Here is a 23,430-nt window from a genome sequence, read left to right as displayed (position 1 = left end):
CCCACGCCTTCCACCCCGCGCCAGTCTGGCTGCGTCTGGGCCGCTTCCCGGGCGGCTCAGCCGGCTGCTCCCGCTGAGAGATTTATCCCCGGAGGGGCAGGGCCGTGGGGATGCTGACCCGCCTGCACCCGCCCCGGCTCTGGCCTCCCGGAGTTGGCTGACAAATTCCCTCCTCCACAGGCCCACGGTTTCTCTTTTAGTTTCAAATTTCTGTCAGCAGGAACAGACATTGTCTCAGCAAGAGAAAGGAGTTCTACATGGTACCCTTGACTTTGGGTTCAGCAGAGCTCCTGGGACCTTCATCACAGGGAGATCGAAGGTTCCTGTGTGCACCCTGTAGCAGTGTGAATTCTTTCTATTGTTAAGATTAACCAGCCATTTGTTAGGGAAGTTAACGCTTTATCTCATACACACTCCCTCTCTCGACCATATGTGGGTCTCACTGCAAAAGCAATCACTGTATCTCAACGTTTGTTTGAGGCAAGAAGGCCAAGTGTTTAGACTAAGTCAACAGTGGGGCCAGGAAACGCTTGTGGCTTGCAGTAATCCCTTCTGCCTCCAAAGGGAGGGATGATCACTTGAATAAAGATGTTCTCTTGGCAGGGTGTGGTAGCTCACGCCTGTAATCTCAGTACTCTGGGAGGCCGAAGTGGGTGGATCATGAGGTCAGGAGTTCGAGACCAGCCTGGGCAACATGGTGAAACCCCGTCTCTACTAAAAATTCAAAAATTAGCCGGGTGTGGTGACATGCACTTGTAATCCCAGCTACTCAGGAGGCTGAGGTAGGAGAATCACTCGAACCTGGGAGGCAGAGACTGCAGTGAGCCAAGATTTCGCCACTGCACTCCAGCCTGGGCGACAGAGCAAGACTCTGTCTCAAAAAAAAAAAGATGTTTTCTGTGTGTCATGTCTTGCTGGTCCTCCAGGTATGTCGATCTGCCAGGAAACTACCCAAATGTGGTCACTTTAGCGTCTATTCCTCCAGCTTAAACCAACATGCCACCCTCTGGGCTAATATCCTGTACCCTGCGAAGTGCATTTTTAAACTTGCTTAGAAATGAATGACAGTCCTCATAAAAAGTCTTAAGTGTCTATGTCTATGAATGCCACTGATGAAAGCCCCAGCAATCTCTCAAAGTGTGCTTGCTTGGAAACCACCTGGGAATCCAGGTTTGCTCCTCCAGATGTTCATTTTGAGGCCTGAGTGTTTCTGCCAACCTCAACCAGGCCACAGAATGACTAGGGCAGTGATGCGGCTCCCATCCTTGGGACAGGGGAGGAAGGACACACACTGAAGGCCACGGTGGCTGCTCAGTGACTTTCAGGGGTCGCCTGCTTTACCGCCCACGGAGAGCTCTTTTAAGAGATGAATATTCCCACCCGGTGTGCTCTCCCTTCAGGAAATCTTCAATTTCCAGATATAAACAGCTTTGGGAAGAGGAGTGGGAGGAGAAGCAGCCTTTGGGAGACAAGCGTTCCTCCACCTCTACGTGGACTCTGGGCTGGGAAGACGGATGGATCTGAATCCCCCGCACATCATGAGTTCTGAGCAGCAACCAAAATCCAACTTTTCTGGAAGGAAATGTTGTTCGCTTAAGCAGCGTCTTGTAATTCACCTCTTGATTTACGCCAGCCATTTCAGACCGTTCCTCCTCCAACCCACTGATTAGATCCAGGCGCTGGGCTTGCTCAGAGACATGCCCTTGGTCTGAACTCCCCCTGCAGGAGCTCCCGAATGAGGCAACTGGGTTTAGTTTAGTTGGCCGCTGGTTGGCCTGGGTGGGTCTCACTGTGCTTAATTTATGTGGCTTCACCCTTTCATGCAACTCAAGAAAGCAACATTTACCAGCTTTCTCTCTTTGCTTGTGGTCTCAGTTCTTTCTTTCTTTCTTTTTTCTTTCTTTCTTTTCTTTTCCTTCTTTCTCTCTCTTCTCTTTCCTTCCCTCCCTCCCTTCTTTTCTCTCTTTCTCTTTCCTCCCTTCCTCCCTTCATTCCCTCCCTCTCCCTCCCTCCATCTCTCTTTCTTTCTTTCTGATGGAATTTCCCTTTAGTTGCTCAAGCTGGAGTGCAATGGCACAATCTCAACTCACTGCAACCTCTGCCTCCTGGGTTCAAGCAATCCTCCTGTCTCAGCCTCCCAAGTAGCTGGGATAACAGGTGCGCACCACCGCACGTGGCTAATTTTTTGTATTTTTAGTAGAGACAGGGTTTCACTACATTAGTCAGACTGGTCTCAAATTCCTGACCTCAGGTGATCCACCCACCTCAGCCTCCCAAAGTGCTAGGATTACAGGCGTGAGCCACGACACCTGGCCAGTCTCAGCAATTTTCAACAAAGACAGTGGGCAGGAAGATGCCTGCTACGGCAGCAAAGGTGAATGCATTCATGAGCTGTGTGTAGCAGGCCACAGAGGAGCGTGACCTCCTGCCCCTGACATGCTCAGGGCTGGGGCCCACAGAGGGCTCTAGGCTGCAGAAGAATTAGCTGTGTCCTCTGCTGGAGCACAGAGCTCCGCCAGTCCCTTCAATGTCCAATGCAAGGCTGAAGATGCTGGCTGAAGTGTTCTGCGTATTCCAAGGATTTAATTTGAGATCAAGTTTTTCCTAGCAGCAGTGTCTTTATAATCCTAGAATCTGAGTGAAGAGGGTGCAGCAAGTCACTAAACTCTCCTCTACTTTTGCATATGTTTAAAATTTTCATAATTAAACAATTTAGAAAGTCATCTTGGGTCCACTGGCCTATGTGTCCCATTCTGGGAAAACCAGAATGGTCAAACAGGAACACAGGGCAATGGGATGCTTTGGCAGGTCCTAAGAACAGGGAGGTTGAGGCAGCTGGTTCAGTGTATTGCTCTGAACTAATGAAATATACATAGCATGGCCGGGCGCGGTGGCTCAAGCCTGTAATCCCGGCACTTTGGGAGGCCGAGGCGGGTGGATCACAAGGTCGAGAGATCGAGACCATCCTGGTCAACATGGTGAAACCCCGTCTCTACTAAAAATACAAAACATTAGCTGGGCATGGTGGTGCGTGCCTGTAATCCCAGCTACTCAGGAGGCTGAGGCAGGAGAATTACCTGAACCCAGGAGGCGGAGGTTGCGGTGAGCCGAGATCGGGCCATTGCACTCCAGCCTGGGTAACAAGAGCGAAACTCCGTCTCAAAAAAAAAAAAAAAAAAAAAAAAAAAAAGAAATATACACAGCAGAGCCAACCTAGGGACTGCCTGGATGAAGCTTCGGACGTGAGCAGTTTTGCCTGTTGTGACAAAAGTATCTTTTCTCTCCCACCAGAACACATCAAATATGATGAATAGACTCAGATTGAGAATTTTTCCACCTTAATATTTGCATTATGCAAGTGTTCAGGATTCCAAGAAAGTCTTCAAATCAACTATAGCTAAGAAATTATAGCAGTTTAATTATTTTTAAACTGTATCAAACCATATCTATTTGCTCCATATCACTCCTAGTCACAGGGACGATACAATTTCAGAAACCGACCCAGGTCCTTGATGACTTAAGAAGCTAGCTACCTCTCTATTTATAAGAAAAGGAACCACCACCCCCATTGTTGAGTCCACTTTTAGTTGATATGACATTGTGAAATAATAAGACAAATATATAATTAGGCCGGGCATGGTGGCCCACACCTGTAATCCTAGCATTTTGGGAGGCTGAGGCAGGCAGATCACTGAGGTCAGGAGTTTGAGACCAGCCTGGCCAACATGGTGAAACCCCATCTCTACTAAAAATACAAAAACTAGCTGGGCATGGTGGCACGTTCCTGTAATCCCAGCTACTCTGGAGGCTGAGGCAGGAGAATCGTTTGAACCCAGGAGGTGGAGCTTGCAGCCAATTTTTAAATTTTTAGTAGAGATGGGGTTTCACGGCGTTTTTTCTTTTGGAAGACAATCCACTGGCAGGGTTGGGGACTGGGAAGGTGGTAGCCACAGCTCATCCTAGGGCTTCTTTTTTTTTTTTTTTTTTTGAGACGGAGTTTCCCTCTTGTGACCCAGGCTGGAATGCAATGGCGCGGTCTCGGCTCACTGCAACCTCCGCTTCCTGGGTTCAGGCATTCTCCTGCCTCAGCCTCCTGAGTAGCTGGGATTACAGGCATGTGCCACCATGCCCAGCTAATTTTTTGTGTTTTTAGTAGAGACGGGGTTTCACCATGTTGACCAGGATGGTCTCGATCTCTCGACCTCGTGATCCACCCGCCTCGGCCTCCCAAAGTGCTGGAATTACAGGCTTGAGCCACCGCGCCCGGCCTAGGGCTTTTTCAAAGGCGAGCTGAGCTACCTTCTCTGTGCTCCAATCCCTGCTCCGGCCTTGGTAGCCTCCTTGGCTTCTTGGAAGCATGGAGGTGGAAACACTGACGTGGCCACGGAGACTCCCACCAAGCCTCAAAGCCTGCATGGGAGGGATTTTCTATCCATGGCCACCTCCTCACCCTCAAGCACAAAGCTGGGCGACTAGCAAGTGCTCATTCAGTGCTGATGAACTTCAGTTGAAAAGCATCAGGTGCAAAGAGAGGAAAGAGGTGCGCTCCTGATTTTTTAAAACTCACATTTCACATAGAAAACACAAAGTTTCTCTGAAATCCCTGGAAACTGCTGCATTGGGGCGGGACCCTGGTGCCTGGAGCTTTAATGCACATCTTGGGCGTCACTTTTGGTTCTAAGGTGGCCCCAGGTCCCTCCTGTAAGATGGGAATAACCATGCCTCAGTCTTTTCCCACGGACACCACACTATACTAGTTTGTGCTCTTTACGAGACCACGAACTACTTGAGGCGAGGGGTTGAGCCTGCTCCTCCGGCTCATTGCCGGAGCCCGCACAGCGCCTGGCTCAACGAAGGGAAAATGAACAAATGAATGAACGAACGAACGAAAGTGGCAGAGGTGACCGCATGAGACGCGGACAGTCCACGCGCACCGCCCTCGCTGGGCTGTGGACCCTCACTTCCGCCGCCAGGAAGTTTCGGGGTCGCCAGCCTTCCCTCCCAGGCTGCTCCGCGCCGGCCGCGCCCCACGCGATTGGCTGCACCGCCTCACGTGACGCCAGGCTGGCGGCGGCGGCGGTTGCCCGGGTGACGGCTGCAGAGGTGGCGGCCCCGCTGGGTGAGCGCAAGTGTCCGCGCCGGAGCAGCAGGTAAGCGCATCCCCGGATGCGGCCGGGCCGCCCTCAGCCCGCCGTCCTGGTGCTGGGAGAAGTAGCGGCGGGGCTGGGGGACCGAGGCTCTGCTGACCTCTCGTTCTGAGGAAAACCTCCACGCGCCCGGTCCGCCGCCGCCGGTTGCCGCCACTTCTCGCCTGGGATCCAGGGATCTTTCTCCCGCAAGGGCGGAGGCGGCCGCCTGTACATCCCAAGGACAGGCCCAGCTGCTTCCCGCAAGTAGTCCCTGATCTTTGCTGTAGTGGGCCAGACTTGGAGGGGGTCTCCCAAGCCGTCCAGCTGGTGGTGGCGGCCCAAGCGGGTTCCCCGGGGCTTAGATCCCCCTCGTAATCTCCATCTGCTAGCCCGGTCCCCCAGCTACCCAGGTGAAGTCCAGACTTCACCTAATCTAAGGAAAAACAGGGTGCGTGCTATGTAGATTTGGCTTCCATACAAATCCCATAATCCCACTCGTTTGTAGGCCTTAAATCTTTATTAAATAGGAATTCAAAAGCTGCCACTGCAATCCCCAAGTGTGACTGGAAAAGTTTTTCTTAGTTTCTGTATAAAGGAGAACAGTGGTTCTCAAACTTGAGAGTGTGTATAAGTCACCCAGGAAGCTTGTTTAAAAGGCAGATTTCTGGGCATGGTGCCTGCCATGGTATGGTGTTCAGTAAGACCAGGGTGGAGGCAGGGATTTTTGTTTGCACAAGGGTCCCAGCTGATTCTGATTTAGGTGGTCCAGACTTTGGGGAAATACTGTGTAGTGGTTCATATCAGCCACTTAGTCACTTACTAACTGTGGCTACTGGGAGTGCATTAGACTTCCTGAGCCTCAAATTGTCTCATCTGGAATGGGAAAATATAAACTGTGTTCACCTCTCAGGTTTACTGTGAAGACTAAATGTAAAGCGTTTTGCACATTGCTTCGCATACAATATATCCTCAATAAATGATACCTATTATGTTTAGAGAAAATTCTGTAATTCCTTTTTCCTTCCTTCCTTCCCTCCCTCCCTCCCTCCCTCCCTCTGTCCCTCTTAGACAGAGTCTTCACTCTGTTGCCCAGGCTAGAGTGCAGTGGTACGATGTCGGCTCACTGCAACCTCCGCCTCCCGGGTTCAAGTGATTCTCTTGCCTCAACTTCCCTAGTAGCTGGGATTATAGGTGCACGCCACCATGCCTGGCTAATTTTTGTGTTTTTAGTAGAGATGGGGTTTCACCATGTTAGTCAGGCTCGTCTCGAACTCCTGACCTCAGGTGATTTGCCTGCCTAGGCCTCCCAAAGTGTTGGATTACAGGTGTGAGCCACTGCACCCGGCGAATTCTGTAATTTCTAAGAATGTCCGAGTAGTAGGATACCCAGCAGCACTCACATTCACTGACAGTCAGCTTATGGAGGGTTACTCTAAGGAGGTGATGTTTATTAGGCGCAGTGGCTAACCAGGTGAAGAAAGGGAAAAGTGTCCTAGGTGGAGGGAGTAATATGTGCAAAGGCCTTGAGGTTGGAAGCAGCTCAAATTCACAAAAACTCACTTTTCTTGTTCCGGGGCCTTTAGAATGCCATCCTCAGCTTGGACTTCATTTGTTCATCATATGTCTTGGGTGCCTATCTTGCTTATGAGGCACTCTGTTAGGTTCTGGGGATATGAAAGTTAAATACAGCTCCCTGTCTTTGTGAACAGGATTATAAGATGTACTAGGCTGGGCATGGTGGCTCATGCCTGTAATCCAGCACTTTGGGAGGCCGAGGCGGGTGGATCCGAAGTCAAGAGATTGAGACCATCCTAGCCAACAGGGTGAAACCCCGTCTCTACTAAAAATACAAAAATTAGCCAGGCATGGTAGTGCGTGCCTGTAGTCCCAGCTACTTGGGAGGCTGAAGCAGGAGAGTCACTTAAACATGGAGGCGGAGGTTGCAGTGAGCTGAGATCGCACCACTGCACTCCAATCTGGTGACAGAGCAAGACTCTATCTCAAAAAAAAAAAAAAAAAAAAAATCCATGCCAGGTGCAGTGGCTCACTTTGGGCGGGCAGATCATCTGAGGTTAGGAGTTCAAGAACAGCCTGGCCAACATGGTGAAACCCTGTCACTACTAAAATAATACAAAAATTAGTCAAACGTGATGGCACAAGCCTTCAATCCCAGCTACTTGGAAGGCTAAGGCAGGAGAATCACTTGAACCTGGGAGGTGGAGGTTGCAGTGAGCTGAGATCTCACTACTGTACTTCAGCCTGGAAAAAGGAAGGAGGGGTGGTTCATAGAAGACATCTTGAAGGAGGTTAAGTCTGGCCTCCCTTAGAATGATGAGTCATGTTTTCATGGGGGAAAGGGCATACATCAACCACAGGCTTAGGATCATGAAAGCGCTTGTTGGAATGGCCAGGATTTTGCTGCTAGCAGGGTCCGATGTGGGGAGTTGGTGTAAGGGAGCAAGGAGAAGGATAAGGTGGGGGGAAGGTGGATGGATTCGAGGTGTGGGTCCAGAAAAAGGCTGGAGAGGTGGGTGTCCTCAAGCAGCAGCTGCCTTTCTTCTCTCCCCTTATGCATTTGGCAGGCCTGGGGTGGTGCGTGGGGAGTTTCCTCCCTGTTCCTCATTGCTGCTTCCAGATCACTACCCACTCCTTCACACACCCTGGCTCCTTTGAAGTACATGGCAGGTGCTGTACCCATTGCCAGCCCTCCCTGAGGCAGCCACTTCCCAGGGCAAGTCTCCCCAGTTCCCTTGGAGCTTCCAGAAGTATGCTGGCTGCCGTAGGCAGCTGGGATTACAGGCATGTGCCACCATGCCTGGCTAATTTTTAAATTTCTTATAGAGATGGGGTTTCACCATGTTGCCTAGGCTGGTCTCGAACTCATGAGCTCAAGTGATCTACCTGCCTCGGTGTCCCAAAGTGCCATGATTACAAGTGTAAGCCACTGCACCTAGCCTGTTTCACTTCACTTCTTCTTTTTTTCTTTCTTTCTTTTTTTTTTTTTTTTGGGACAGAGTCTTACTGTGTCACCCAAGCTGGAGTGCAATGGCACAATCTTGGCTCACTGCAACCTCCACCTCCCAGGTTCAAGCAATTCTCCTGTCTCAGCCTCCTGAGTAGCTGGGATTACAGGCGCGTGCCACCGCGCCCAGCTAATTTTTGTATTTTTAGTAGAGACGGGGTTTCAACATTTTGGCCAGGCTGGTCTCAAACTCCTGACCTTGTGATCCACCCGCCTTGGCCTCTGTTTCACTTCTAATCACTAAATCTGTGTCTTTGCTCAGCACCCATATTCTCTGCCATTCCTCTGTATGGTGTTCCTGCTTCTCCCTTAAACTCTAGGCTCATATATCTGTAAGAATTAAAGAAGGAGAAGAGAAACAGGAAGAATGGTTCGACAGTCAACATGTTTATTTCTTGGGTAACTGCCAAACTTCACCCTCAAACAGTGGGCCTCAGTAAAACAGTGAGCCTTAGTAAGAACATTCCTTTCCCTTCAGGTGCACTAAGATAGGGAAGCTAAAAGCAGACTCGGGGAGTATGCCTGCAGCTGCAGAAAGATGTATGGGAACAGACACACAACTCTCCCTCCCAGATATGCACAGCAAAGAGACACAGAAGCAGTCCAAGCCTCTGATAAACTCTCCCACCCCAAATTCTTAAAACCCCTTTTTTTTTGAAGACGGAATTTCGCTCTTGTTGCCCAGGCTGGAGTGCAATGGCATAATCTTGGCTCACTGCAACCTCTGCCTCCCAGATTCAAGCAATTCTCCTGCCTCAGCCTCCCAAGTAGCTGGGATTACAGACATGCACCACCAAGCCCGGCTAATTTTGTGTTTTTAGTATAGATGGGATTCTTCATGTTGGTCAGGCTGGTCTTGAACTCCCAACCTCATGTGATACACTCACCTCAGCCTCCCAAAGTGTTGGGATTACAGGCGTGAGCCACCATACCTGGCCAATCTTTAAAAACTCTTATTCTATAAGAGAATACAGCTTCTGACCTAACTTGGTTGGAAGTCCCTCCCAGATGTGAAATAAACCTGTTGACTGTCGAGCCACCCTTCGTGTTTCTCTCCTCTTTCTTTAATTCTTACAGTATCCACTGACCATTTCAGAACCTCCACTGGAATATCTAACAGGCAGCTCAGACTTACAGCTAAAACACAGCTCTTGGTTTGACCTCAAAACAGTCCTCCCTCAGATTTTCATTGACTCAGCAAATGGCATGCTATTCAACCAGCTGCTCAGACCCCAGGGTTCTTCCTTCCCTTCTTCCCCTCACGTTCCACAGCCAACCTGTCTGCTGATTGTGCCTCTTCTGCCTTTTCCATCTGGACTCACAGCACTCATGGCCCCTCTCACTTATCCAAATGCGGCTCATGGCTGACATGGCCTGAGCAATACTCATCTCCCTCTTCCCACTCCCTGCCAGTCTTCTCTGTAGAGCAGGCTACATGCTTGTTAAAAAATGGACATCAGGCCGGGCGCGGTGGCTCACGCCTGTAATCCCAGCACTCTGGGAGGCTGAGGTGGGCAGATCATGAGATTAAGAGGTCAAGACTATCCTGACCAATGTGATGAACTTCTGTCTCTGCTAAAAATACAAAAATTAGCTGCATGGTTGTGCATGCCTGTAGCCTCAGCTACTCAGGATGTTGAGGCAGGAGAGTTGCTTGAACCAGGGAGGTGGAGGTTGTAATAAGCCAAGATTATGTCACTGCACTCTGATCTGGGCAACAGAGCAACTCCCATCTCAAAAAAAAAAAAAAAAAATTGGACGTAAGTGGCTGGGTGGACATCAGTGGCTCACCTGTGTCATTCCAGCACTTTTTTTTTTTGGGAGGCAGAGGAGGGAGGATTGAGCCCAGGAGTTCAAGACCAGCCTGGGCAATGGTGAAACCCTGTCTCTAAATTTAAAAACTCACCAAAAAAAACTAACAAATGAAAAAAACCACAAAACAAATTAGTGGGGCATAATGGCACAGTTCTGTAGGCCCAGCCACTCGGGAGGCTGAGGTGGGAGGGCTGCTTGAGCCCAGGAGTTTAAGGCTGCAGTGAGCTACGATCATGCCACTGTACTCTAACCTGGGCAACAGAGGCCGACACTGTCTCATGGGGGGAAAAAAAAGGGGGCTATCAGGTGGTGTCAGTCCCTTCCTCTATTTGCTCTCTGAGCCTCCTGTTACTCGGCCTAGTGTTCAAGCCACTTACCAGCTTTGCAAGTCCCACCTGACGTGGCCTCAGCCCCCTGTTGCCTGCCACTCTCTGCCTCACTCACCTCTGGCTACATCCCAATACCCCACTACTGCAGAGCTCTTCAGCCTGAGGCCTGTGCATTAGCAAACCCTGTTCCCCAGATCCAAGTGCTCAATCTTTGCTGAAATGTCACATTCCCAGTGAGGCCGTCAACCACTCTGTCTAAAATAACCCCATGCCCGTCTCCTTCAGGTTATGTCCCTTTCCTTGCACTGTTTTCTTCCTGTCTGGACTTAGTTAACTCCATCAGTGTTTTTGAGCATGTGCTGTGTGCCAGGCACTGGTCTAGGCACTGGGGATGCCAGGGGAACACCTGTCAGGTAGTGGTTGGTGCTGTTGAGAAGAATCAAACAGCACAAAGCGCTGAGAAGTGACGGCCTCTTAGAAAGGGTGGTCAGGGCAAGACGCTCTGAGGAGGTGATGGTTAAGCAGAGACCTGAATGAGATGTGAGTATCTGAAGGAAGGGCAGTGAGCCAGAGCTCACAAGGGCAGGCATGTGCTTTGGGTGTTCAGTGGGTGTCCACTGGAGCCACATAGTGGCTAGTGTGGCTCACGTTTACAGAGCAAATGGGAGTGTGTCAGAGGCCAAGTTGTCTAGGGCTTTGGGAGTTGGGCTGAAGGAATCTGGCCTTCATCCAGAGGGTGGTGGTGGAGAAACCACAGAAGGGTCCCAAGCAGGTGGGCAGTGCTCACTCATTAAAAGTGTAGAAATTGGGTTGAAGTGGAGAGAGAAGGGCTGGGGAGACACTGGCAGAAAAATGTCAGTGTCTTACTTCCATCTTACAGACTCAGAAGAGATCCTACTGGATGTGGTGGCTCACACCTATAATCCCAGCACTTTGGGAGGCCAGGGTGGGAGGATTGCATTACTTGGGAGTTTGGGCAATTTAGTAAAAAAAAAAAAAAAAAAAAAAAAAAATTACCTGGGCATGGTGGTGTGCACCTGTAGTCCTAGCTACTGGGGAGGCTGAGGAGGGAGCATTGCGTGAACCCAGAAGTTTCAGCTTGTAGTGAGCTATGATCCCACCATCGCACTCCAGCCTGGGCAACAGAGGGAGATCTTGTCTCAAAAAAAAAAAAAAAAAAAAAATTAGAAGAGTTCTGATACATTCTGAATTTTTAGATGAAAAAAGGCTCTGCATTGATTTGCCCCAGATCAAGTGCCAGTGAATGGCCTGGTTAGTATTAGAACTCAGACTTTTTAACTCCTCTGGGGTTACTGGCAACTGGTTTGGGCTAAGAGCTTGGGATGTGGGCCACAGGGAATGGCTGCTTTGGGTAGACCTTGGGGGAGGGCTGGCAGAAAGAGTAGGAAGAATTTCTTTTGACTTTAGCCATTGTATTTCCTAGCGCTGCTGAACAAATGACCATAAACTTAGTGGTGTAAAGCAACACAGATTTATTGTCTTACAGTTCTGGAGATCCGAAGTCCGAAATGGGTCTCACTGAGCTAAAATCAAGGTGTCTGCAGGGCTTCATCGTTTCTGGATGCTCTGGGAGGATATGTTCCTTGCCTTATGCAGCTTCTAGAGGCTATCTACCCTCCTTGGGTACTTCCCCTGCTTTATTTATTTATTTATTTATTTATTTATTTATTTTTGAGATAGAGTCTCACTTTGTCGCCCAGGCTGGAGTGCAGTGGTGTGATCTTGGTTCACTGCAACCTCCACCTCCCGGGTTCAAGCAGTTCTCTGCCTAAGCCTCCTGAGTAGCGGGGATTACAGGTGCCCACCACCACACCCTACTAACTTTTTTGTGTATGTTTTTAGTAGAAACAGGGTTTCACCGTCTTGGCCAGGCTGATCTTGAACTCCTCACCTTGTGATCCACCTACCTTGGCCTCTCAAAGTGCTGGGATTACAGGTGTGAGCCACCGCATCCAGCCACTTTCCCCCATTTAAAGCCTGTGATGGCTGTTGAGTCTTTCTCATACTTCATTATGTTGACACTGACCTCATGTTCCCATCTGTCACCCTCTGCTTCCCCCTGCCCCCCCAGTGACTTCCTGGATAATCCATGGATCATCTCCCCATTTAAAGGTCAGCTGATAAGCAACCTTAATTCCATCTGCACCTTAATTCTGCCTTGCCATGTAGCCTCACGTATTCACAGGTTCTGGGGATTAGTGCATGGATGTCTTTGGGGACCATTTTGCTCACCGCAACCAACTTTTTGTGATTTCACAGGTGGTTGAAATGAAAGCTCTTGTATTTTTGCCTTCTAGAGATTTTTGCTGAATTAATTACCAGTAACAGTTCAATATGGGGGACATTCTGGCTCATGAATCTGAATTACTTGGACTAGTGAAAGAGGTAGGTATATTATACAAAACAGAGGTCACAGAGAAACAGATCTTGAAAACTTGTGTTTTAAAATACAACAAACTGTTTAGTGCCTTGTAGTGTTTCTTCTGTTGTTATGTTGGAGCTGTTTATCTATTTTCTATTATATAATATTCCATGTATTTACATTTTGTTTTTATAACTAAACAAATCTTAATGCCACTTAAAAAGTCCCTTTAAAGAAAATTATAATAACAGTAGATGCCCATGGTAAAAGATTTAAGCACTGCAGAAGTATAAAAAGGAAATTTCCTTCTCAGACTTTTTTCTATGAATAGTAAAAATATATTCACGTGTCTGTAGTTTGTTTTACTGAATCAGATGATACATTGTTCTGTAGCTTGCCTTTTATCTGCCAGCAATAATATAGCTTGAACATCGGCCTGTGATCTGCCCTAGATATTTGAATGCTGTAGAGTATTTCAGTGAGTGGCTGCATCATAAGTTTTTTTAGCTCATTGTCTGGTAATGGCCTAGGTTTCCTACATTAAAAGCTTTGACAAGAGGGCACAGGCCGTAAGCTTTCCAGTGCTGAAGAAATGCTTGCTGCTTGCTGCTGCTTAACTGTGTAACCGTCTGCAGGCTGGAAGAGCCATGGGCTTGGAACAAGGATGAGGCACCCATCATGGAAGTGCAGATTTGGAATTTGGTGGTGTGATGGGCAATACATTATTTTTTTTTTAAATGTAAATTAAAATTTTTTTTTAGGTTAGACCCAGTAGCTCATGCCTGTAATCCTATCACTTTGGGAGGCCAAGGCAGGCAGATCACCAGGTCAGGAGATCAAGACCATCCTGGCCAACGTGGCGAAACCCCATCTTTACTAAAATACAAAAAAAAAAAAAAGCAAGACATGGTGGCACGTGCTTATAGTTCCAGCTACTTGGGAGGCTGAGTTGCGAGAATCACTTGAATCTGGGAGGCGGAAGTTGCAGTGAGCCGAGATCACACCACTGCACTTTAGCCTGGCAGCAGAGCAAGACTCCATCTAAAAGAAAAAAAATTTTTTAGAGACAAGGTCTTGTTCTGTCATTTAGGCTGGAGTGCACTGGTGTCATCATGGTTCACTGGAGCCTTGAACTCCTGGGCTCAAGCAAGCTGCTTGCCTCAGCCTCCCTGATAGCAGAGACTACAGGCTCAGCTAAGTTTTATTTTATTTTTTGTAGAGATAGGATCTCACTCTGTTGTCTAGGCTGGTCTTGAGCTCTTGGCTTCAAGCAGTCCTTCTGTCTCAGCCTCCCAAAGTTCTGGATTGTAGGCATGAGCCACTGTACCCTACCTGTATGCCACATTTTCCTTTAAAAAACTTATTTATTTATTTGAGATGGGGTCTCACTTTGTTGCCCAGGCTGGTCTTGAAGTCCTGAGCTCAAGCAATCTTCCTACCTCAGCCTCCCTAAGTGTTGGGATTACAGGCCTGAGCCATGCCACCTGGCCTATACCACTTTTTCTTTATCCGTTCATCTATTGATAGACACTTAGATTGTTTCCATATCTTGACAATTATGAATAATGCTGCAGTGAGCATGGAGATGAAGATATCTCTTTGAAATACTGATTGTATTTCCTTTCTATATATACCCAGAAATAAGATTGCTGAGTCATATTGTAGTTCCATTTTTATTGTTTTGAGGAACCTCCATACAGTTTTCTAAAATGGCTATACCAATTTATAATCTCACCAACAGTGCACAAGTGTTTTCTTTTGTCCACATCCTTGCCAACACTTTTTATCTTGTGTCTTTTTTATAATAGTCATTCTGACAGGTGTGTGATAATGATGTCTCTGTGGTTTTGATTTGCATTTCCCTGGTTGTCAGTGATGTTAAACACCTTTTCTTGGATCTGTTGTCTTTTTAATGTTTTCTTTGCAGAAAATCTGTTCAGATCCTTTGCCTGTTTTTTTTTTTTTTTTTTTTTTTTGTTGTTGTTGTTGTTTTGAGATGAAGTCTCGCACTGTCACCCAGGCTGTAGTGCAGTGCCGCGATCTCGGCTCACTGCAATCTCCATCTCCTGGGTTCAAGCAATTCTCCTGCCTCAGCCTCCTGAGTAGCTGTGGCTACAGGCGTGTGCTGCCATACCCAGCTAATTTTTTTGTATTTTTAGTAGAGAGCGGGTTTCACCATGTTGGCCCAGATGGCCTTGATCTCCTGACCTTGTGATCTGCCTGCCTTGGCCTCCCAAAGTGCTGGGATTACGTGCCTGTTTTTTAATTGGATTATTTGTTGGTTTGTTTGCTGTTGAATTGAATTATTTTTTTTTATAGTATTTAGATTTTGCTGAATTTGAAGACACCTTGAAAACATTTTCAAAAGAATGCAAAATAAAAGGAAAACCATTACGTAAACCAGTAGGCGGATCTTTCAGAGACTCCAAATCATTGACAATTCAGGTAACATTTTGCTTATTTTTCATCCGGGTAGATAATTCAAGATGCTCCCAACTTGTGGAAAATGCTGCCACTGGAGGGTGCTGGAATAGCTTTTGAGCACCTGCTCAGAGTTACCTTAGACTGCACAAGTGTTTATAGATGAACTAACGATGTCATTTGAAATCTCTGTACCCTCCCTAGGAAATGTGTGGTCATATAATTTCGGTTCTTTTGGATCTTTCACATACATTTCTTGGGAAGAAGGAAAAGAAGAAACCATGCGATGTTTAGGAACTGAGACAATTGTGGCCTCCCTGTGAGGAGTTTCAGGTTATTAATTCCAGGCACTGGCAATCCGGCAGTGAACAAACAAGATCCAACCCCTGCCTGCAAAGCATTTGCATTCTAACTTGGGGGCGGGTGGAGAGAGCAGGGAGCAAGAGTGGGACTGACAAGGCAGGTCCTGTGGAAGCAGGTCTGAGCAGCTCTGTGAATCCCAGTGGGCTGCAAGGGCACAGAGGTTATACAGACCTCGGCTCTTAGCGTTAGATAAAAGTCCTTGGCTGGGCATGGTTGCTGACTCCTGTAATCCCAGCACTTTGGGAGGCCGAGGCAGGAAGAGCGCATAAGCCCAGGAGTTCAAGACCCGCCTGTTCGACATAGTGGGACCTCGTTGTTTTTTTTGTTTTTTTTTTTTTTTGAGACGGAGTTTCACTCTTGTTACCCAGGCTGGAGTGCAATGTCGCGATCTCGGCTCACCGCAACCTCCGCCTCCTGGGTTCAAGCAATTCTCCTGCCTCAGCCTCCTGAGTAGCTGGGATTACAGGCACGCACCACCATGCCCAGCTAATTTTTTGTATTTTTAGTAGAGACGGGGTTTCACCATGTTGACCAGGATGGTCTCGATCTCTCGACCTCGTGATCCACCCGCCTCGGCCTCCCAAAGTGCTGGGATTACAGGCTTGAGCCACCACGCCTGGCTTTTTTTTTTTTTTTTTAAATGGAGTCTCACTCTGTCACCCAGGCTGGAGTGCAGTGGCGTAATTTTGGCCTTCTGCAATCTCCACCTCCTGGGTTCAAGTGATTCTCCTGCCTCAGCCTCCCGAGTAGCTGGGATTACAGGCAGAAGTCACTGCACCTGGCTAATTTTTGTATTTTTAGTAGAGACTGCATTTCACAATGTTGGCCGGGCTTGTCTCAAACTCCTGACCTCAAGTGATCCACCTGCCTTGGCCTCCCAAAGTGCTGAGATTACAGATGTGAGCCACTGTGCCCAGCCAAGACCTTGTTTCTATAAAAAATAAAAAATTGGCCAAGCATGGTGGCATGCACCTGTGTCCCAGCTACTCAGGTGACTGAGTTAGGAGAATCACTGGAGGCCAGGAAATCAAGGCTGCGTTGAGCATGATCTTACCACTGCACTCCAGCTGTAGAGGCAGGGTGAGACCCTGTCTCCAAAAAAATAAAACAGTCATTTAACCATTATTTGATGTCTCAATCTCATTTGTAATATGCCAGGAAAATAATCAGTTCACTTAGAATATTTCCAGTGAGACAGACTACCATTTTCTGAGACAGCATGTTCCACCTTTGGATGATTTTATTATTATTTATTATTTAATTTTTTTAATTTAAAAAAAATTTATGTAGAGACAGGGTCTTGCTGTGTTTCCCAGGCTGGTCTGAAACTCCCATTCTCAAGTGATCCTCTTGCCTCAACCTTCCAAAGCACTGGGATTGTAGGCATGAGCCACTGCACCTGGGGCCTTGTTATTCTAACAGATTTTTTAATTTTTTTTTTTTTTTTTTTTTTTTTTTGAGACGGAGTTTCGCTCTTGTTAGAGCTGGAGTGCAATGGCGCGATCTCGGCTCACTGCAACCTCCGCCTCCTGGGTTCAGGCAATTCTCCTGCCTCAGCCTCCTGAGTAGCTGGGATTACAGGCACCCGCCACCATGCCCAGCTAATTTTTTATATTTTTAGTAGAGACGGGGTTTCGCCATGTTGGCCTGGATGGTCTCGATCTCTTGACCTTGTGATCCACCCACCTCGGCCTCCCAAAGTGCTGGGATTACAGGCTTGAGCCACCGCGCCCGGCCCAGATGTTTAAATTTGAACATACCTACTTTCAGAAATAATTTGAGGCTTGGCTTGCAAGCCCCTTGAGTAGCTAGAGTTCACGTGGCAGCCACCACTGGCTTTCTCATGGTCCTCGACCCCGAGTGGCCTGGCATGGGCACTGTTGAGAGTGGGGCACTGTTGAAGTGGCCCATGGAGCTCAAGGTGGGGCTGCACCCTCTGCCTGCTCCCTTTCAGGCCTCAGGCACCTGGATGCTGAGCTGCTGCTGCTTCAGGTTGACACAGACTCATCTGTGGATGCTACAGCAGCCAGACCTCCCTGGCACGCCCACACCTGGAGCGAAATTTTCAGAACATACAAGAATATAGTCATTATTAGAGGTGAAAGCAGGTTCTTAGAGTGAAGTGTGTTCCTCAGGAAATCAGCTTCATTCCCCAGCACCTGCCTTCCCTGTTTTTTTTTTTCTGGATGAAGAAAGACTTTTACACTACACGTTGGAAGTATATGTGAGCATCTCTTAATTAAAACTACCATTTGGGAGGATTAGAGCAAATCCTCAATACCTAACTAGCAGAACAGTGAGAATCTTTTGTGAAGTTCACACATGACCAGATTATGTGATGATACAGGGCAAGGGCAACAGGCCCTGTGTCTTGAAGCTTCTTTTCATATCAGGTCCCTCCAGAGGTGGCTGCTGTACACTTTTTGCACCTGGTTTGTCGTCATGTTTCAGCTCCAGCTGCATCTGAGAACACTCAAATGTCTCTTTAGGTCTTTTTTAAAAATTGTGATTGAAGATAACCAAAAATGTATCATCTTAACTATTCTTATGTGTACAGTTTAGTAGTGTTAAGTGTATTCACATTGTTGTAAAACAGATCTCTAGAAGTTTTCATCTTACAAATTTGAAAATCTCTCCCCACTTAACACCTCCCCCTAGGCCTTGGCAGCCACTGTTCTACTTTCTGTCTGTGAATTGGCTACTTTATGATATGTCATATTCTGTTTGTTTTGTTTGTTTGTTGGTTTTGAGATGAAGTTTCACTCTTGTTGCCCAAGCTGGTGCAATCTCGGCTTACTGCAACTTTCACTTCCCAGGTTCAAGCATTTCTACTGCCTCAGTCTCCCAAGTAGCTGGGATTACAGGTGGGCGCCATGACACTCAACTAATTTGTTTGTATTTTTAGTATAAACAGGGTTTCACCATGTTAGCCAGGCTAGTCTCGAACTCCTGACCTCAGGTGATCCGCCTGCCTCGGCCTCCCAAAGTGCTGGGCTTACAGATGTGAGCCGCCACATCCGGCCATGATATGTCATATTAATGGAATCATGCAGTATTTGTCTTTCTGTAATTGATTTATTTCACTCAGCATAATGTCGTCAAGGTTCATTCATGTTGTAGTATATGACACGATTTCCTTTCTTTTTAAAGGCTGAATAATATTCTGTGATATATATTCACACACACACACACACACACACACACACACACACACACCACAGCTTGTTTATCTGTTCTTCTGTTGATGGACACTTGGGTCACTTCCACCTCTTGGCTGTTAAGAATAGTGCTGTAGTGAACCTGGGTGTGCAAGTGTCTCTTTAAGGCCTTGCTTTCTGTTCTTTTGGATGTATACACAGAAGTATTGCTGGATCAAATGGTAGTTCTATTTGTTTGTTTGTTTTTTGAGGTGGAGTCTTGCACTGTCACCCAGGCTGGAGTACAGTGATGTGATCTCAGCTCACTGCAGCCTCCATCTCCTGGGTTCAGGCAAGTTCCCTGCCTTAGCCTCCTGAGTAGCTGGGATTACAGGCGTGGGCCACTCTGCCTGGCTAATTTTTTGTATTTTAGTGGAGATGGGGTTTCACCAAGTTGGCCAGGATGATTTCGATTTCCTGACCTCATGATCTGCCTACCTCAGCCTCCCAAAGTGCTAGGATTACAGACGTGAACCACCAAGCCCACCCTAGTTCTATTTTTAATGTTTTGAGGAATTGCCAAGCTGTTTTACAAAGTGGTTGTACCATTTTCCGTTCCCACCAGCAGTACATAAATGTTCCAATTTCTCTATATCCTTGCCAACACGTGCTGATTTTTCTGTGTGTGTTTTTAAAAATTTAGCCATTTTGATGGGTTTGAAGTGATATCTTTTTTTTTTTTTTTGAGACTGAGTTTCACTCTTGTTACCCAGGCTGGAGTGCAATGGTGTGATCTCAGCTCACCGCAACCTCCGCCTCCTGGGTTCAGGCAATTCTCCTGCCTCAGCCTCCTGAGTAGCTGGGATTATAGGCACGCGCCACCATGCCCAGCTAATTTTTTGTATTTTTAGTAGAGACGGGGTTTCACTATGTTGACCGGGATGGTCTCGATCTCTTGACCTTGTGATCCACCCACCTCGGCCTCCCAAAGTGCTGGGATTACAGGCTTGAGCCACCGCGCCTGGCCGTGATATCTTGTCATTGTTTTGATTTGTATTTCTCTGATGTCTTCAGGACAAACTTTCTGATTGTCACAAGTGTGTCTGTCTTTTCTGCTCATCTAATCAACAGCTGTGTCCCCCACTATGGTAGATTTCTCAGAACTCAAAACATAGTGAGTTTCCCCAAGCAGTTTTATGTGTATAGTTCAGTAGTGTTAAGTATGTCTACATTGTTGTGAAAGGTGAGAAGCATGTGTGTTTATGAGTTACTATCGATAGTGTGCACATTTTCTTATCTTGTTGATTCTGGTTTGATCATGGTTTATAGAACATCACTAATATTTTGTGACTGTAAATTGTAATAGTGGATCCTTTTATGTGTGGGTATTATTTTAAGGTCAGGGACCATTTCCAGGCACAGAATATGAGTCATCAGTTAGGACAGATGATAGATGTGATTATAATGACATAGCAAAGGTTTGTGGTTTCACATGTACAAATATAGACTTTAGAACAAACTGTAGATGGGCCGTATGACTTGTGGACTCTGCCAGGCCATGTTAAGAAAATACTTTTTCTCTAAGCCATAACATACCGCAAGAGTCTGCAATTGCCTCATCCACACAGAGGGCTGTTGGTCACCCCACTTCTCGTGGCAAGGCCTCCTGAGGAGTGGTCACAGGACTTGCCTGGGACCTTGGCAGAGGTGAGCGTGGGGCTGAGCCTAGCCCCACAGCACTGCTCCTGAGAGGATCCCTTCACCTTTGTGGCAGTCATTAACAAGCATGCTGGTCTCTGGCCAGCTTCCCCAAATTCTTCCCAGAGGTGGCTGTGTTCATCGGCTTGTGCTTTGTTTTGGCAAACCCCACCCACAGATGCTAACAGATTGTTCCTTGCTTGTGTCCGATAGGAACAGAAGAACCAGCCTGGAGGAGGTAGATGCTCATTGTAGGGCTTATTTGAAAAATTCTGAGTTTACTTCCAATGTAACGAGCACCTTCTGGCATAAGGCAGTATTCAGACACAGTTCTTGATTACATGACTTAGTGAACACTTTTGTAATATTCACATTTGAGGATTTCTTACTAATCAACATCTTTGACAGTGTAACCAAACATTGTTATGTTATTTGTTCTCTATACATTTCCATTTTATAATGCTGGAAAATAGAAAAATTGCTTATAAACAAATACTTTTTTAAAAAATGACAATTATGCAGGAAAATTTTTTGTAAATACTTTGTCTCTCTCTCTCTCTCTCTCTCTCTCTCTAAGGGCCCCATTCTATTGCTTAGGCTGGAATGCAGTAGTGTGGTCTCAGCTCACTGCAACCTATTCCCCCTGGGGCTCAGATGGTCCTCCCAACTCAGCCTCCCAGGTAGCTGGGACTACAGGCATGTGTCACCATGCCCAGCTAATTTTGTATTCTTTTTGTAGAGACAGGGTTTTACCATATTGTCCAGGCTTGTCTTGAACTCCTGGGCTCAGACAATCTGCCCAGCTTGACTTTCCAAAGTGCTGGGATTACAGGTGTGAGCTACCACACCGGGCCATGTAAACTCATTTTTAAAAGCATAAAAGAACAATGGCCAAATAATGGTGGTAAATAACAATGGTATTGGGTGGGGAATTGGGGATTCTATAGAAAATCCAATCACAGCCGGGCACGGTGGCTCAAGCCTGTAATCCCAGCACTTTGGGAGGCCGAGGCGGGTGGATCATGAGGTCAAGAGATTGAGACCATCCTGGTCAACATGGTGAAACCCCGTCTCTACTAAAAATACAAAAAATTAGCTGGACATGGTGGCGCGTGACTATAATCCCAGCTACTCAGGAGGCTGAGGCAGGAGAATTGCCTGAATCCGGGAGTCGGAGGTGCAGTGAGCCGAGATCCCGCCATTGCACTCCAGCCTGGGTAACAAGAGCGAAACTCCGTCTCAAAAAAAAAAAAAAAAAAAAAAAAAAGAAAATCCAATCGCAGAAACACTTTTGCAGTTGAGCACAAAATGTAAGTTCAGACATCTTGGGCATTCGATATAAAAAGAACAGTAGCAGCTGCATTGTTTTGGACTGCTAGGAAGTCCTTCACTTCTGCCTTGTACTTAAATCCACAAAATTATGCCACAGTTATTTGTGACAGGTAAGTTATCTTCCTTGTGAGACAGGTGACTTGATAATCGCCACCTCCTTTCTCCAGAATTCTCTCAAGTAGTGCATGGGATGGTAAATCAGGACACTGCCACTGTCTCAGGTAGACTCACACGGCTCTGTGGCCAAACGGCACTGAGCCGGTGCTCCTTCCTCCATCTCCAGCCTTCTCTGTCACTGCAGTTGCAGCTGGCAGGCATGGACAGTCACCTTATGGTATATTGGGGTCTATGGTGGCTTCCTTCAGCTCCGTCTCTGCCTGGCATGCTTCTAGCAACAGGGCAAGTGTCAGTGCTACCTCCCGGGCCCAGGGTTGACTGGGTTAGTGTGTTTGGGTTCCTGGCCACTCTAGGACGTGGAGCTGTGCTGTCGGCAACCTTCTGTGTGTGTGAAGTTTGTTCCTGGGAGGCCTGGCTAGACTCTTGGTCTGGCCAGCTTTTGTCAGTTGCACGCGGTGGGTCAGCAGGTCCAAAGGGTGACTTCAGTATATTCACATGTCTATGAGTTGTCTGGCCCCAAGTCTTTGTTTTATGCTTGATTCTTTCTATTGCAAAGACCTTAAATGTTTTGTGTGTTCTTTATAGTGCTCAAAGGGGTGGGAAACCAGGGTTGATCTGCAGGAATTGCAGTCTCCAGAACTTGAATACTGTGGGATCTCTATTTTTCTATTTTTTTACCTCTGAAATGGAAGATATGGGAGCTCTGTGGTACTGAGTGGGTTGTGAGGATTTTGGGTGTTGAAACTCAAGACTAGGTGTGGTCTGATGTCTTTTCCACAGAAGGATCTTGTCACTGCGTTTGACAATGGAGACCAGAAGATATTCTTCGATCTGTGGGAGGAGCACATTCCCAGTTTCGTCCGTGATGGGGATTCCTTTGCCCAGAAGCTGGAATTCTATCTCCACATCCATTTTGCCATCTATCTTCTGAAGCACTCTGTGGGGAGACCGGTGGGTTTACCTGGTGATGCGGCTGGGTCTGAGTGGTGTGTTAAGGAGCAGCATTTGCTGTCATTTTCCACCTGAATGTGGATTTCGTATGTGACTCTGTTGTATTGCTTATAAGGTACAGGTATCTTCTGTCCTGGTGAGTGATTTTTCTACCTTATTCCAAGCAGCTGATCTTCTAATTTCTATGGAGATTTAATAATTTCTGTAATCAGAGCTACATTGTTTTTTTAAATACCTCAAGTTTTTGAAAACTCATTAAAGTTTAGTTGGCAACTTAATATGTAGACATGTATGTCTAAGAGAACACATATTTCAGCTGCATATTAGACCCTATATTAGAACATAAATTTAGTTGCTTATTTATTTGAGACAAGGTCTTGCTGTGTTGCCCAGGCTAGGCTTGAACTCCTGGGTTCAAACAGCCCTCCCACCTGGGCCTCCCAAAGTGCTGGGATTACAGGCATGAGCCACTGTCCCTGGCCAGAACATACATTTAAACTTAAGTAGTGGAAAAGTGTCTGTCTGTGGAAAGTCCCTTTGGGTGATGGGTTGAATTTAGCATCTGCAGTCTTTTCCCAGATGGGGCTGGAGATGGGAAGAATGGAGAGGGCTGGAATGTCAAGCTGCTTCGGTGGCTGAGCTTTGAGTGCAGAGGAAATGACAGAAGGGCAACAGAGGCGAACTGGCATTTGACCCTGCATGTTAACTCCTGCCCCGCGGACCAGTGTTATGC

At 47.1% G+C, this 23,430-nt stretch overlaps 1 protein-coding gene across 5 annotated transcripts in view; it reads left to right on the top strand.

Annotated features, from left to right (window-relative positions):
* Nucleotides 1–5,068: 5,068 nt before the first annotated feature.
* The window catches only part of ARMC9 (armadillo repeat containing 9), a 177,901-nt gene continuing 159,539 nt past the window's right edge, over nucleotides 5,069–23,430 (top strand). For 4 of the 5 annotated variants that reach the window (XM_039469780.2, XM_039469783.2, XM_074398860.1 and 1 more), the window contains exons 1-4: nucleotides 5,069–5,150; nucleotides 12,614–12,701; nucleotides 14,998–15,123; nucleotides 22,527–22,697. In XM_039469780.2, the coding sequence (XP_039325714.2) occupies nucleotides 12,651–12,701; nucleotides 14,998–15,123; nucleotides 22,527–22,697 (348 nt within the window). In that variant the 5' untranslated portion in view covers nucleotides 5,069–5,150; nucleotides 12,614–12,650. Of the gene's footprint in view, nucleotides 5,151–11,966; nucleotides 12,429–12,613; nucleotides 12,702–14,997; nucleotides 15,124–22,526; nucleotides 22,698–23,430 lie in introns of those variants that run through there. The other variant, XM_039469781.2, reaches the window with a different exon arrangement.

This window comes from Saimiri boliviensis, chromosome 5 (genome assembly GCF_048565385.1).
Source record: "Saimiri boliviensis isolate mSaiBol1 chromosome 5, mSaiBol1.pri, whole genome shotgun sequence".
Lineage (NCBI taxonomy): Eukaryota > Metazoa > Chordata > Mammalia > Primates > Cebidae > Saimiri > Saimiri boliviensis.
Note: the sequence above shows the minus strand (reverse complement) of the source record. Positions and strands in the feature narration are given on the sequence as shown.